Source organism: Helicoverpa zea, chromosome 5, assembly GCF_022581195.2.
Source record: "Helicoverpa zea isolate HzStark_Cry1AcR chromosome 5, ilHelZeax1.1, whole genome shotgun sequence".
Taxonomy (NCBI): Eukaryota; Metazoa; Arthropoda; class Insecta; order Lepidoptera; family Noctuidae; genus Helicoverpa; species Helicoverpa zea.
The window spans coordinates 6,386,703-6,402,176 of NC_061456.1; the positions used below are offsets into that span (position 1 = coordinate 6,386,703).

Genomic DNA, 15,474 nt, shown 5'->3' on the forward strand with positions numbered 1-15,474 from the left:
AATTATAAAACTTGCGCTTGAAATGTGCACGTCGCGTCGCCTCTTATTCGAAGAAATACATTATGATTTTACAGGCATGTTATCTAGGCTAAATATGCACGCGGCAAGTGAGTGTATTATGTGCGACTTGGCCATGTCAGGACACATCCACACAAACATGTTTGACATCGTTTGACACAAATCACCATGACCGCGTTGCGCGCTGCACTTTTGTGTTTTTATTTGTTGGCCTTTTGACGGCGCCGCCTTTCAAAAGGGCATCTCATAAAGGAAAATGTGAATGATCACATGTACGCGTCGTTTGATACAACTTGGAATTCCTTACCTCAATTTTATATGCTATGCTGGACCCTGCCTCAAATGTGAAAACAGTTTTACTTTGTGTCATAAAAGACGTATTCTCATCAAAATGTTGAAAGCGATCCTGTGTCGTCCCACACGAGCCCACATAAACTGGAATTACTTGACGTACAACTTCCCTTATTTATTCTTAAACAAATGAAAGTATGAGATTATCTGTGTGAGGTATTCAGTTGTTACTGTTTGGCGGTTATGGATCTGCTCTAAAAGTCTAAAATGCAATCTATGAATGAAAAATTGTGCATAGTACGTACTCAGCAGAAATCCCATCCGTACATTTCTGCACTGTTCTTATTTTCACGGCCATTTCTATTGTGGACTGGGCAGATTACCAAGTGTCAGCGACACTTTGAACTATTCTACGTATACTGACGGGATATATAGTTTTAATTATAAATATAGGTTAAATCCATTTATACTTTGTGATTAACTTCTTTCACGTACAATGAGTCACAATGTCAACAGCAGGAACTTGCCAGATTTACTACTGCTGCCCTACAATTCTTAACAATTACGTGTGTAATAAGGCCCACGTTAAATTACCTACTACGCATATTGGGGGTACGATAAAACTTGAAATGTGTTTTCATTTAGAAAGCCGCAGCTTGTTAAAAGAGCATTCTAACTACATAAGGGTGGACGTAATCACGTTGATGGCTTTTACCGCCAATTCTTTAATGTGACGTTGGAAGGTAAACTCATTTGCTTCTAGACGGTACCGCTAACATGGCCTGAAGCTCATTCTCTTAGAAATTAACAGTTTATATGTCCGTAAGTGGCCGGTAATAACTGGCGTGTGGGTGTGTTTGTATGCCGAATTGTTACCTTTATTATTTTTAATAACATTGGTATTGATTATAAACAAGCTGGAATTTCGCTCATTATAGAGCTTCTGCATGTCAACAATTTGAATAAAAATACGTTATACGCGCTACGCTAGGAGCTGTTTGTGTAAATAACCTGCAGACGCAACACTCTCACGATCTAATAAAAGAAATCGGCTAATTATATGCACTGTTAATTTTAGTTCTATTTTAAATACTGGACTACGGCTACTTTAAACGTTGGAATGTCTTTTAAGGGTCAGTAAAGGCGTAAAGTGCGGATCAAGTTAGCGAAGAAAGCCGCATACCGCGGCGCCGCTCGTGACAGTTTACATAACAAACACTTACTTGTAATCAGTACTGCAGCTGGAATAATAACTTTATTTTGTACAGAATAACGAGCTTAATGACTTCGAGCTTAACTCAAAACGAAAAATTTTATTGCTACATTTTGAACCGAAGTCGTAACGTTGGCGAAACAGAGCTTTAATTTATTATTTTATTAAAGTACACGACAGCTTTTTACAGACGTGTAATAATAGTTATTGGGTTATATGGGTTTAGTACATTGGCAATAAAGTGCAATTGGCTCGGTAGTTTCTGACCCAATTTTATATTAACACGATGCATGATGCACGAATGCTTGGTGGCGTATCGTGTTTGTTTTAATTGAAATTTTCTGTACAACAGATTAGTGATTAATTTAAATCACACCTGTAAACAAACAAACACACTACAACACTAATAATGTATTTTATATATTTTATGGATGTTATCAACGTAAACAGTATCTATGTAGTAAGAATTTTAAATAAGTTTTGCATGTTAAAACATTGCAACTTTACAAAGTTTCACAGTGAAGCAATGTCACGTATAAGGGATATGAGTGTTTTTGGTGTGTGGCCAACTCACGTATAGCGGTGATGTGGACTTTCTGCGGCCGTCGATGTAGCCGGCGCCGGCTGCGCACACGCATGCACCCAATTCACACATTACAACTGCTATTTGCCGGAAATACGCTTATTCGCATAATCTACACGTTAATCAGACTATGACGGCAATCCTTTGATGAGTTACAAATATAAGACTTTATATTTATCACCCTGATTAATGTTCTATTGATGTTCACTATTACGTCACTTCACCTACTTGCTTGATTTTACTACGCTTTTAATTTGTACGACCCGTCCTAACTCTGTTACAGTTTGCTTTTATTTGAAGACGATTCATTGAACCACATAATTTATACAACATTCACTATTTGTGTATCGCCACTCAAACCGCATACACTAACCAATACGGCCAATTACTGCGAAATGTGAGCAAACAACCTGTTGTTATAATAACAAAATTAGTTTCCGCGTGAGTCAGTTCGGCGGCTCATCTATTCTCTACGAGGCGGTGAATCGCTGACCCCGCGACGATCTAACGTATTACAACAGAACAAGCGAACTTGACCGCCCACGTGCATAAACATCATACAACAACACTCGGCCCTACATACAGAGCACATCCACAACTCACTCGCTTCTGCCTAGTAATGCAATCTACGGCACCACATGTGTGTTTAACGCATCTATCGGCATAGTATCAATCATTGTCACTCTTTTCACCGCAGTTGATTTGGAGCTCCTCTCCGCCCGGCGACGCACCTTCCGAGCTTTCACAACCATTATCCGACAAAGTACATCGATAGCGGTTCTCGATAACACCCTATCGGTTCTATGATCAAACCATTATATCGATTTATGAGACGAGTTCTCGAGTTGGCGACACGTAATAAATCTTTTCGCCAATTTTCTCGGATCACAATACCGCCACGTTAAAACGGTGTGAATATATTTTTTGTTCCGATACTGTTATCTCGTAATCGATATGGGTAGGCTGTATCGGATAACCATTCTGCTCTGATCGCAATCTATCAATCTGGCCACAGTGATGTTTAGGGGCGTACCTATTCAATTTTATTTAATTTTAATTGGATTTCACAAGAACTTGTTTGCGGTTACGTTTGTAGGTTAAGGTGGTTAGCATGAATAAAGGGAATATTAACAAAAATAGTTAATAACTAATTGGAAAATGGGTACCTACATAGCAAAGAACTTACAACATTCTAAAAATATTTATGACAATATAATGAGTCATTATAATAATGTGATGTTCACATTTGCATTATGTTGGATGGAGGTGGGTCGGGCGGCACCACGACTCGCGCTATGAGCATGTACTCTCATAATAAACGCTATTTGCCGGCGAAAGCCGCGCGGGCGCACCGTTAATCTCATGCTGCACTAAAGCTTCAAGGTTAACTTTCGCGGCCAGCCCCCGTTCAACCACATTACCGCGGAATCGATGCAACACGTGCATTAAACACTATATCCGAGAAAACTCGATTTATTTGCATAAAATAATGTTTACTTCACAATATCATGACGTTAGACAATCACAATTTCAATCTGTACAGGGATTTGGAGATAACACTTCTTAGTTAGTCACTTCTTAATAAAAAATCACGTGAAGTGACTTTTAAAGTACCTAGGTATAGTGGGGATAATAGAATATAGTTAATAGTAACAATTACGTACGTTGATTAATAAAACGACTAATTAAACGGCAATAGCAGTTTTTATAGCAGCAACTGTATTTATTATACAAGGAACAATATAACAAGGTATTGTTTAAGGCGGCACAGGCTAAACAAAAGACACAACAAGAACCTACGATACATACAGTTGTAAAGTATAGCTATGTATTGTATCTGAATGTCAGGGTGACTCATCAGCTGCACCTAACATAAGCCCTTACACTGTCGCCGTAGACAATCCTCTGACTATCTACTATGATGAGATTTCCTATAGGTAGGTTTCAATTCAACCTACGTCATAGAAAGTATGCAATTTGCTGGCGCCTAGTTGGCCGGATAGTTGGTTTCTTACGATTATAATAAATGTAATTCCTCACTGTCGCACAGAAAGTATATGTCCTCGGCAACATTATATGTATGTCGCCCTGAGGCTGCATATCGATGCCGTCATGCTAATTTGCTTATACGACAATTCACCGAATATTAAACTACCACCTATTATACCTACATGACCAATTATGATTAACTATCGAAGCTGGTTGACTGTGAGAAAATGCATTAGTAAGCTTACGTAACGCTACTAAACTATAGTCAAAGTATGTGATGTTTTAGTACTGAGCATGCTTTGTTAAGTTTGTAAAACAGCAAATTGTTAAAGTCAATTAAAAGTCATCGACATTGTACTCGTAGCAACGATGTAAACATAAACACAGCTGTCTCTGTCACAATAGATCTCAGAATATTGCCGGAATTAAACTGTATCTTTAATAACATTTCGTGCATCAATTATACTTAATTATTTCGTAGAAATTGCCTTTATCGCAACGATAAGAGTTATAACGCTGCGTCATTCCACATAACTACTGAATGGAATGGACCATGATTCACGCAAAAATATTTTTAGCACATGCCTGTATTCGTGTTATTTACTACGAACTACGATGATTCTCACGCCCACTGATGTTTTTAATTGGTTAAACTCTGACAACTTCATTGATGACCACTTCATAGAGCTTTGGAAAAAAATGTAACTATTATTTTTGCGTAGTTCTTGAAATAATTAAGCGTTTAATTAGGGACTGGATTTTAATGATGGGTCATAAAAAGATGATAAATTAACAGAAAAAGCTTCTCACTGGTTTTACGAGGTTGTCCAGTATAATTTTATTGAACATGAAAACCGTAATTTAATGCAAGATTTCGCTCATATTTTTTGCTAGCTCTACAATCATACTCGCAGACACATCGATCAATATCGATGTGAGACCGATAAATCAGCATCAGTCAGCTCAACAAGTGGACAACCTCGGTTAATTCCACTTCACCGGTGACTCATGCAATACATTAATACAGTGATCTGCCTAAAGGCTTTACGCATAAATTTCGTAATTGCAGACGCGTAGACAATGCAGGAACAAGTGAGGCAGGACCCCATGAATAATACATGGTGCTGGCACAAAAAGCGGGTGATACTGCTAGCGGACGAGGGGATACAGGCGATACGCCACCATTTTATTTTTATTTAATCGAAGCATTTCAGGGTGAGCTTCGGTTCCCAGACGATATGAAATAAGTAAAAATATATTTTCTTTGTTCGCAGTCACCTGTTTATGTTAATATTATCTATTTATGCAGACTTCTCTGGCTCAATGAATTATTATGATTCGCGAAATTCCCATGTAACGAAAAAACCCATTATGAATTATTTATTGTGATCTGTGGTGTTTTTTAAAGATAGGCAGAAATGTCAGCAATTTTAATTAAAATGTGAACAATTTAGTTTACATTCTAATAAGTCTACGCTTGCATATTTGCAAATTGTATTTTCCCTATGCTGAATAGGTAATTAAAACGAGTTGCCGCACTGAATGTCGTTAGGTTTTGATTTGACAGCATTTCAGCATGCAGAATCTCTCCTAAATTCTGAATTTGAATATTATGCAAATTCATGTTCAACATTACGCCGCTTCTAGACCCGATTTCAAAGTTGACGACGTATCCAAGTGAAACTGAATACGAATTTGCTTAAAGAAAAATGTAGGAAGGTCCCTAAACAATGAACACGAGGATCCTTCACATAGGAGACGCAGGTAATGAAATTTCACAAGACCCAAAAGTTTTTCGCTTACACCCTTAAATTGTCCCACTCTGGAAAAAAGAGACGAAGAGTCTATATTTTTATTTTCTGTCTTCTGGGTTTTTAAGTACCTACCTATGCTTTATTTAGTAGTTTGGTTTTCTGAATCATTGCATTTGACTTAGCTTTAAAATGATTTAGTGGGAACTTCAAATGGCGAGCGCACCTTCGCAGTAAATTGTTTATTTCGGTAAGAACAGATAACTGAGTTTTGAGAATTAATTCCAATTATAGCTCTACATAAGCAAACAATGGGCTTTGTTTATAGTGTTCCGAACTTAGAATTTATTGTGTTCATTAATTTGTACCAAGCACAAACTTTGATCTCACCTAACGACCTCAGGCGTAAAGCACGGGGTGGATGACGTAATAAGTTCCTTTCAGCAGCACTTAGATACGACCCATAAGTAACACGATTTTTTTTTCGCAAAAACGTTGATCATGGAGTTATTTAATAAATCGGATGTAATTATACTCCACCGAAACTACTGCGTCAAATAAGACTATGATCTTGGTGAGGGGTCCCCTAATCTGTAGATTGAGTTTCTACTTACGCTAATTACGATTGTTTTACTTCACAGAGTACAATGTGATTTTTACCGATTTTTTAACGTAGGTATGTGATTCAATTAGCAAATTATGAACAGCCTTACTTATAAACGTGAATTAAATATAAGTAATACTTAAGGGCTGTTTAAGAAAATTCTTACTTATAAACGTTGCTTAAGCATGTCTTAACTAACATTTAAAGTTAAAATGTTGCTTAGAAGGTGATTAGAGATTTTATAAGTAAGGGGGAAAAAGTTTATGTTATACTTTGCAAGCCAAGTTTTCAGATTCTTGAAACGCCTTTAATCAATACTCAAATAAACAGGTTATTATATTCCTGGTTATAATTTAACCATTCTATATCATGAATTTGTAAGGATTTTTCAATACATTAAAAAATATTATTACTTGTTTTTAAATAATTATTTATTTATCTATACATTGCCCATATAATTATGTCTTCTACCGTATTCCTATGTTATTATTACGTCAGTTATATAGTTTACTGTAATTATAACACAATCGCTCACTTTGATTTTATCGACAGCATTGATTTAAATTAATTACTCCGTCATATTGTTACTAACAGTACAATGAAGTCATGAATCATATACATTAGATTAAAATCTTCAGATGAACATAATTAAATAACGTTAATTATGTTCGTGAAGTGTCATCAATAATGTGTTGCAAGGATAAGGAATGTTGAATATCGATCAGTGGCTCAATTATGACACCTACTTTGACATTGCCATTCGCGACCACCATTTAACAGTTACCAATTTGGCGGTAGGTTGCTATATTGTTGATGTTTATCTTTCCCCGAAGGAAGGTTTATAATTCAAAGAAAAAACAGTAATGATAATCTAAATGTTAGATTTATCGTGTAATAATATATTATTATAATTATGAAGTTAATGATTTACCACCCCTAACAAGAGCCAAGTTTAATCAAACGCCAATCTCGCATGACTTTGAATTTTCTTTCGCGAAAATTCTTTCATTCCTTTATCAGATTTGAATTAATTAATTCTATTTCACATTTAAAAGTGTTAAGTAGTAGATTTATCGTGCCGAGGATAAGTTTTTCTTTTAAGATTTAATCAAGCTTTGAAAAGTCTCAACACTTTTCAAACGATAGTAATTTCAATACCCATTTTATTTTTTTATTTTATTCTCAAGTTTTAACTTGCCGTGTTTTTGTTTGAGGAACGTTGTATTTTCTACTTAAGTAAATGTACGTGACTTTGTTAAAGAAAGACGTTTATTTCATGATAACTGAGTAGGAGATACATGCGCGAGTATTACTGAAACAGTCGTAGAGATACCAAACATACAAGTCTTGTGTCATTTGTCTTCGGCCGTAAATCAAACATTTAACCCACCAGTGGCTGTCAAACCAATAACATGTTAAGCTCAGTGGTGTGGGACAAGTGTTACAAATTATTACGCCTTTGTAGGTTACCCGGGAAGCATGCGTCTGTAGTTTGTGCCAACGAGAGCTTTATTTAACTAATAAATTACATTCCTAGTTACTAAATTTTCACGGAAATATACTTATCAATCCCAAAATATTGGTATAGACAAAATAAGATGCAATACCAAGTATTAGTTACCTAAAGACATTGCTATGCCTCATTGTAACTGAAGCGACCGTGAATTGTATCCTTAAAAGTAATTGATGCTACAACAATGGCTGATGTATTTTGAGTGACAGTATTTTCATACAGTACACGATAAAGGTAGGTATAATTAAGGGACACCAACAGGTAGGTAGGTAGGTTATATGAGTATTCAATTTATTGATCAAAATGAGAAAGGCGTGCTATGATTGACACAGCGTGGATCGTTAACGAGCGTCGGTTGAAAAAGCTGTTGTCGAACGAGAGACATCGACAAATTATCACGGGGCGACAAATTGAGTTAGAGGTGACGAAGTGTGCCGCTGCATCGTCGACACATTCTGATGCTGACTTTCGTAATACTATAGTAATTGCACTTTATACTCTACGTACAAATTATTTGCAAAGCAAGCCTTTGGAGTATATAGCGACATATATTTTTTATCGTAATTTGCTTTTTATCGTATCACCAAGAATAAAAATATGACGTTTTATAATCCAAAACATGAGCAGTTGACATTTATTTGGATCTTTCGAATATCATGGATATCGATACTTTTGCCGTACTTGTGACAGAATGATAAAATTTTACGATCATCTACGATAATTATCGTGACACTTTATAAATCGTGAACCCTCGTAAATGTCAGACATGTCATTAGCCACTGTTTTGTTTTGTTTTTTCCTCGTCATAATGGACCCCAGTGAGCATTACACTTATCCGTATCGCATTAAACTTAATGCAATTTGTATTTAAAGTGCGCTTGCACATTAAATACAATGTAAGTGCACCTACTCATTCACAAATAAAAGAATTGCAATATTTATAAATGTATTTCTGAAAATAAGCACCGTCTACCTCACCCAAATAGCATATTACCGCGCTCCCATTTAGTTTGTATGAATAGATTTTATATTGATTTTAGTTTTAGGAATAGGTTGCATAATTCCTAAAATTAGAATCGAACAGTTTCCAAATGTGCTGACATAAACTGGGATTTACGATCGCTCACGTCTTAAACTGAAGTTTAGGTTATGAAAGAATGCTCAAAAACAATCGGAAAAAATACATTCACATAAACCAGGTGGGCTTTGGATATAAAAACATTGTTCGGCCTTCATCATTTATTTTTGCTTGTGGCTGTTGCGAAGGAAAGTGAATGCTTTCAGGCTGGGATTGACGCGACCTCACCTGTTCTCAAAAGTCAATTTCAAGACTTATTACCCTTTGTTTCCGAGACCCGCCTGGGAGGTGCTTACTTTGCCTTTTATTGCTATTCTGCTTTAATGTGATGACTGCAAACCCAGTGGCAATTTCAGTTGGTTATTTTTTTGTATTTTCCATTCTTACCAACAGATAAAATATAAATCAGACGTTGTTTAAAGTTAGTTGAACGTCAGTGAACACTATGAATGAGTCTAGATGCAACAGTAGGTAGGCCAAGAATGGTGAAGTTTCCCTTCTGCATTTCTTTTGTAGTTGTGAAGTACTCAACACAGTTTCACCAATTTGCGACGGTTTAGGTACACATTGGAATGTTACAACACGCGGTTCGTTTAGCTGCGTGCTAAACAAACGAAGCGCGACTTTCGACACGGGTGCAGTTAGCGGCCCTTCATATGGAGATGTCAGGCGCCCGTGCCACCGCCGCCGCCTAACACTAACGACATACTTCGCACGATTTCCACGACATTCTCAACTGAACAACATGGCAACACTCTCCACAACTACCTACAGAATCATCGAAACTACGTACGCGGAACATTCCGAATGTAAACTCATTACCCGTGTGTTTACCGCAGGAACCTTAAGCGCTGGCGGTAAATCACATGCTTTAAGGCTTTGTGGTAAAATCTAAAAACAGATAACATGGATCGTAAAATTGCTTACAATTACCAGAACTATAAATAAAGCGTAAGACGTAAACAATGAGTCAGTCTAGTCTAGACTAACGGTATCACTAGTAAAATCGATTCCGAACTTTCTCCTTGACTATAACAGGGTATGGTATGGACAGAGAATGTCAGACCAGCCTGTTATGGAACGTGTGTAATGTAATACTAATTGCTAATGTGATCGACTGGAAACTAAAGTTTGTTGACACGCTCATAACATACGTTATAAGGAAGAGGAAAGTTAATTGTTTGTTTACAGAATGCATTAACAGATTTCATTCATTTTCCTTTTTACCTTTGTCTTATAATATTCAGTGTATTGAAATTCACTATAAAATACAGTTCGTAATATCTGTGTCAAATGTCGATTTCCAGACTCTTCCAATATTAGTTCGAACAGTTCTCGTAATTATATCCCAGGAATAACTCCACTCCTAACATTCAACAATATACGATTCTAAATCGAGTGGTGTAATTTACATAGACTGTGGTCCGTCTAGGTCACTCAATAGAGACGGCCTCGACCTATTTGCACTCGCATGACACCTAATTTATTTATTGGGAACAACAATTCGAACAATCACTGATGAAACCAGGATTGAAACATAAATCATATTAGGACTATCTAAATTGTAATAAAAATATGTACATAGGTACCTAATATAATTCAATTATCATGGGAAGCCTTGATATGAACTACAGATTAGGCGTTGTTTTTAAATGAAAGGCTGCGTTGTTTTGATATCATAATAACATTGAGCAACTTTTTATAATGTGCCAAAAGCAATCTTAGCGCCGAGCTGAATTTAAAACAATCAAATTGAAAAGGTGAAAACAATTTCCAATGTACCTAGCTTAAACCTTATTTTAGAGGCTGTCTTTAAATTGAGGACTACCATACTAGCCATACTAGACACGTCATTAAAACTCGACGACGTGAAAATAAGTAACAAAGTTTTGAAAGCTGAAGACTCGTTGACAGACGAGCACGTCTCAAGAGTCGGTTACTAATAAGATTTATCTCGTTGACGCTTGCGAACAATATCTTGAGGGGATTCTTATATTCACGAATTTTAAACGTAATAAAATTCCAGACATTAATTTTGATGGACTGCCCTTAACAGCCTTAATTAATTGCTAAATGAATTTTCTTGAAATTCAGTTTCTGAATAAACGGGGAAATTAAATCTTGATTTGATGAATCTTTTTTCTTCTCTTAATAGTAGGTAACTTTATCGCTTCTTCTCAGAATTATTACATTTTATTCGCCATGTGATTCATAGTACCACTAAATATGAAACTTAAGTCTTTGGCATCTACCTATTAAATCAACGGGACAAGTTTCGTTCATGCCTACGATATTTACAGTTCCTAGAAAACTAAAGTAACTGATTGCAACGTGAATCACACAAAATTCTAACAAGTGGATAGAGTACAGTCGTTTCATGCTAAATAAATATAATTACACGCCTACATACGAGCAATAAGGTAAATGTCAACAAGAGCAACCGACACATAAACGAAAACTCAATATAATTGGTACATAAACCTAAAAAAGTATATCTTGTAACTAATTAAAATTATCTTTCGTGTTGAGTGATGACTATTTTCATTCACCTGCCGTATAAATTCCTGTTCAATTTATTCCACGGTCCATTATCCTGTTTTAACAAAAAAGCAAACAAACGTCGCCTGTCTGTTCCAATTTTTGTTTTATTAATCTTCAGTTTTTGTGAATAATTGGTGTTGCCTTTAAAAGTAGTACATCGAAGGACAACGTCTTCGCATCTCGCATTGTATTTGCTATGTATGTATGGACATCCAAGCGAGATGAGAGACGCAAGAAACATTATTGTGACAGCTCTTTGACTGGTCATATCAGATACCATGTCATGTCTGTGAGGAATTGTGCCAACACATCTGAAAATAACTTTGTTGTATAATATTTGCACAAATTTCTAGAATTTTATATGTGATCAATAGTTATGTATGTAGAGATACGGTTACCTTATCAAGCGTTAAATGTTGATTGGTAAAATGATGAAATATCCTGCATTGACAAAAGGTTCATTTATCTCACAAATAGTTCTGGCAATGAGTCGATTGACCGGCTGACCGGCGCGCGCTGCAATAGACCTCATAGGCATCGTGTGCATGATTACCGAACACAATAAAGCCGTTTGTTATTTGTCGATTAGCGATTTGATAAAGCATTTCAATTTATAGCATCATTGAGTCCAGCGTCCTCGAACGCTGGCCAATTACCCCAGTTTCTGTTGATCCTTATATAGTATCGTTTCGTAGACTTAATGGAAACTACGCCGATATCAAGTCAGTATCCCATATATTATAAATGTGGTTTATTTTTCAATACAACCACTTTAGCACTGGGCGATATCGATAAATGTGCACTTGCCAATAAAACAGAGATATCGTTCATGCCTTTAATTATTTATTAAGCGTAATAATTTGTAAGTTGTTGATATTGGTATCATTAAAAGTCAAGGAAGGGTTACTCAAATACTGGAGTTGCGTTTGTGATTAATTAAGATCTCCACTTTATCGTTAGGTATTTACAAGTCGAGATTGACAAGCGATAGCATCACGATGTCATTATGAATATGTTAACACTGATTAGCGTGTCATGTCGGCTCGTTATCATGTTAATCTTATGCACCGGTGACTCGGTGACACAATCATAGACTGCATGCCTCTCTTATCGCAGCCGCAAGTGTCTGCTCAAGGTCGACTCTCTGAGAACAAAACGTTGTAACTTACGCTAGTTAACCATAAATATAAAATTCAATTAATCGTCAAACGTAATTCCCGTATTCTATTATATCTACATAGTGTTACCTTTGCCTAGGTAAATCCCAGTAATGTTTACTTAGTGACTTCATGATACACTGCCAGCATATCAAGAATTTACGAATGATAGAGAAATGTGGCTATCCTTTTCTCACAAGTATATTTCTATACGCATTGTTATATTAAATTCTTGAAACTTTTTCCTGTTAAAATGTTGAATGGGGTTTTTAATTGTAACTTAGATGGAGAGAGCAATTACAGTCGGCTGGCGGGCTAGCGGCTGTATGGTATCGCCGTCGGTGGCCCACATTATAATCACGGTGATTTGCGCGGAACACCACCTTTCAGTTTGAACCAGAACCCGCCCAACTTTAGGATACGTTATTGCTTGGCAAGTTCCCTTTATTGCGTTTTTGTTCAATCGATTACGTCGGTTAAAAATTCTAATATGCCTCGAAACCGGGCCCGCAGGCTTGCACGATTACATTATCGTTTCGGCTCTGCTTTACAAAGAACTTGAAATTATCCTCTAAAGCTCCAAAAATATTTTGCAACGTACTGAAAGTGGCGGCCATTATGTAAACTGAATATGTCTGTTTATGCTGATGCAAAAACAGACAGTTTGTTTACTTGTAATGCCTATAGTGATTATTGTTCGCTGCATTTTCTAAAAAATATTGCATACTCTCTCACTTCTTACTTGGAACTAACAATTGAATAAGTCATAAAACTCTGCCGTCAAATGTACATTTTCAATCGTTTTGTGTCAGCGCCTGGGTGGGATCGACGGCTTGCAACGAGTTCTTTATCTACGTACCCACCTAGGAATATCATTCATGTAGGTGGTTTAAAATGCCATAAATATATCTTGTATTGGATAACACCACCATTTTTATTTTGTAGCGTACATGGTTTATCGATCAAATACTATATGGTAGGTTCTACAGATATTTTTTTAAACAGGATGTCTTAATGCCTTGTTCCAGTTCATGTTGTGGTGTCATCAATTTTGGTTGGTTAACTGGATACATAAACAAACCGATATTAGAATTCAGAGAATCAATACGTAAATAAACGCGACGTTCAACGTCATCAATGTTGTTGTTACTATTAATATTTGATTTTAGTTAAATTATCTGTACACTGAAATATATAAATAACCATAATGACGCTTATGAACAGAAGAGTACGTCTGGATAATAAACATTAACATAACAAAAATAGTTCTTTGTTTAATGCCGTCGGTATGTTGGTGACGTGCATAAAATAATTATGATCAGTGTTCCACTTGTTCTACAAACGGGGCATAATAACCACGTGTATTGGTCGGAATAAATGGGCCAAGAATTTGCATCGGCGATGCGCATAAGCTATCTGAGTCGCGGTCTAATTATAGCGCGATACAGATTGTCGCGTTACCTGATGCCGATGAAAAATGTACCTCCACCATGTTTACACCACGAACATAACATTAATATATCAAAAAGTACTTACTTATATGAAGGCCCATTAAATAATTACTCATTTAATATTTATTGTGTGGGAAACACTGTTGTACACTCATAAATAATAATATCTGACAACGCATAATAATGTATTATCCATTCATGAACATCATGTCACATTTGAACGGCGCATAATAGGGTTATTTTTAGTGCTGCCCTTTACGACAGACTCATTAAGGCTACATGACTATGTTTTGTATTTATTTTATATCTAAGTAACCCCAGCGATCATCTTATTTGCATAAAACGTCTCGAACGTCATGATGATACTTTACAAAAATGCTTTATGTGATGTACATTCGCATTTGAATACATTATCCTGTCATTTGATATACTTATGTAGATCTCCTAAATGTAGGTAAACAAATCTGTAACAAATTCGACGTCAAACACATAATATCATATAACACAAACGTTTCAAATTCCAACATCATTTCGCTCGAAAAGTTTATTTTTGGAGAAAAATATGTGTTCACATTTTTGGCCAGACATTTTCGCTGACAAGCTGAGCCAGCAAGTAATGAAGTGTTCATTAAAATGAAATGCGCGTTTAAAAATGTTTGGCTCAATGTTTGCATCAAGAATCAAAAAAACATACGCGTTTAGCAAAAAGTTTTCGCCGGACTGAGCGCTACGATATGCGTCGTAGCTAGTGCTCGTAGGAGTCTACGCCACCAAATGCTACGCGAAGCTACGCGATTATATTTCATCACGTTTTCACAACAATTAGTCATTGCGCAGAGCTGCACGCTATATTAGCTTAAGTTCGACACTAATCTGATGATGTATGACTGCTGATATTTCACCACGTTTCTTAGACAGTAGCTGGTATATAAATAGATACCTATGTAGGTAAGATTTATTAATTGAATTCTATACCCACCCTTTAAAAATATGCAGTTTATTCTTGAGAAAGTTTTGCTGTTCTAATTGAAAGAATCAAAAATAAATCGCACGTAACTTAATACTAAAAATAATGCTCGATAATTGAACATGATGCTTACGATAACACATGAGTAACAAGCTTTTAAAAATCGTTTATTGCAAGTATTCATCGCGGCAGTTGGTCTTAATACTCTTAATTGAAACATTGAAGCTAACCCGTTTTTAGAAAGTTTTGGCTGGATGCCAACAGCTGTTCTGTACCAACTTTTCGTGCCTACCCGGATTTTTGTTTCACCTTAAAAGT

The 15,474-nt window shown here is 36.2% G+C and overlaps 2 protein-coding genes across 5 annotated transcripts in view; one reads left to right on the top strand and one right to left on the bottom strand.

Annotated features, from left to right (window-relative positions):
* LOC124630656 (synapsin) overlaps nucleotides 1–15,474 on the top strand; it is a 53,049-nt gene that overhangs the window by 15,021 nt on the left and 22,554 nt on the right. The window lies entirely within an intron of this gene.
* LOC124630298 (tissue inhibitor of metalloproteinase) overlaps nucleotides 1–15,474 on the bottom strand; it is a 34,767-nt gene that overhangs the window by 10,331 nt on the left and 8,962 nt on the right. Inside the window, exon 1 of one of the 4 annotated variants that reach the window (XM_047164128.1) lies at nucleotides 2,097–2,192. The exons of the other annotated variants lie outside the window; for them this stretch is intronic. Within the exon in view, the coding sequence (XP_047020084.1) occupies nucleotides 2,097–2,177 (81 nt within the window). The 5' untranslated portion in view covers nucleotides 2,178–2,192. Of the gene's footprint in view, nucleotides 1–2,096; nucleotides 2,193–15,474 lie in introns of those variants that run through there. 4 annotated transcript variants of the gene reach the window in all.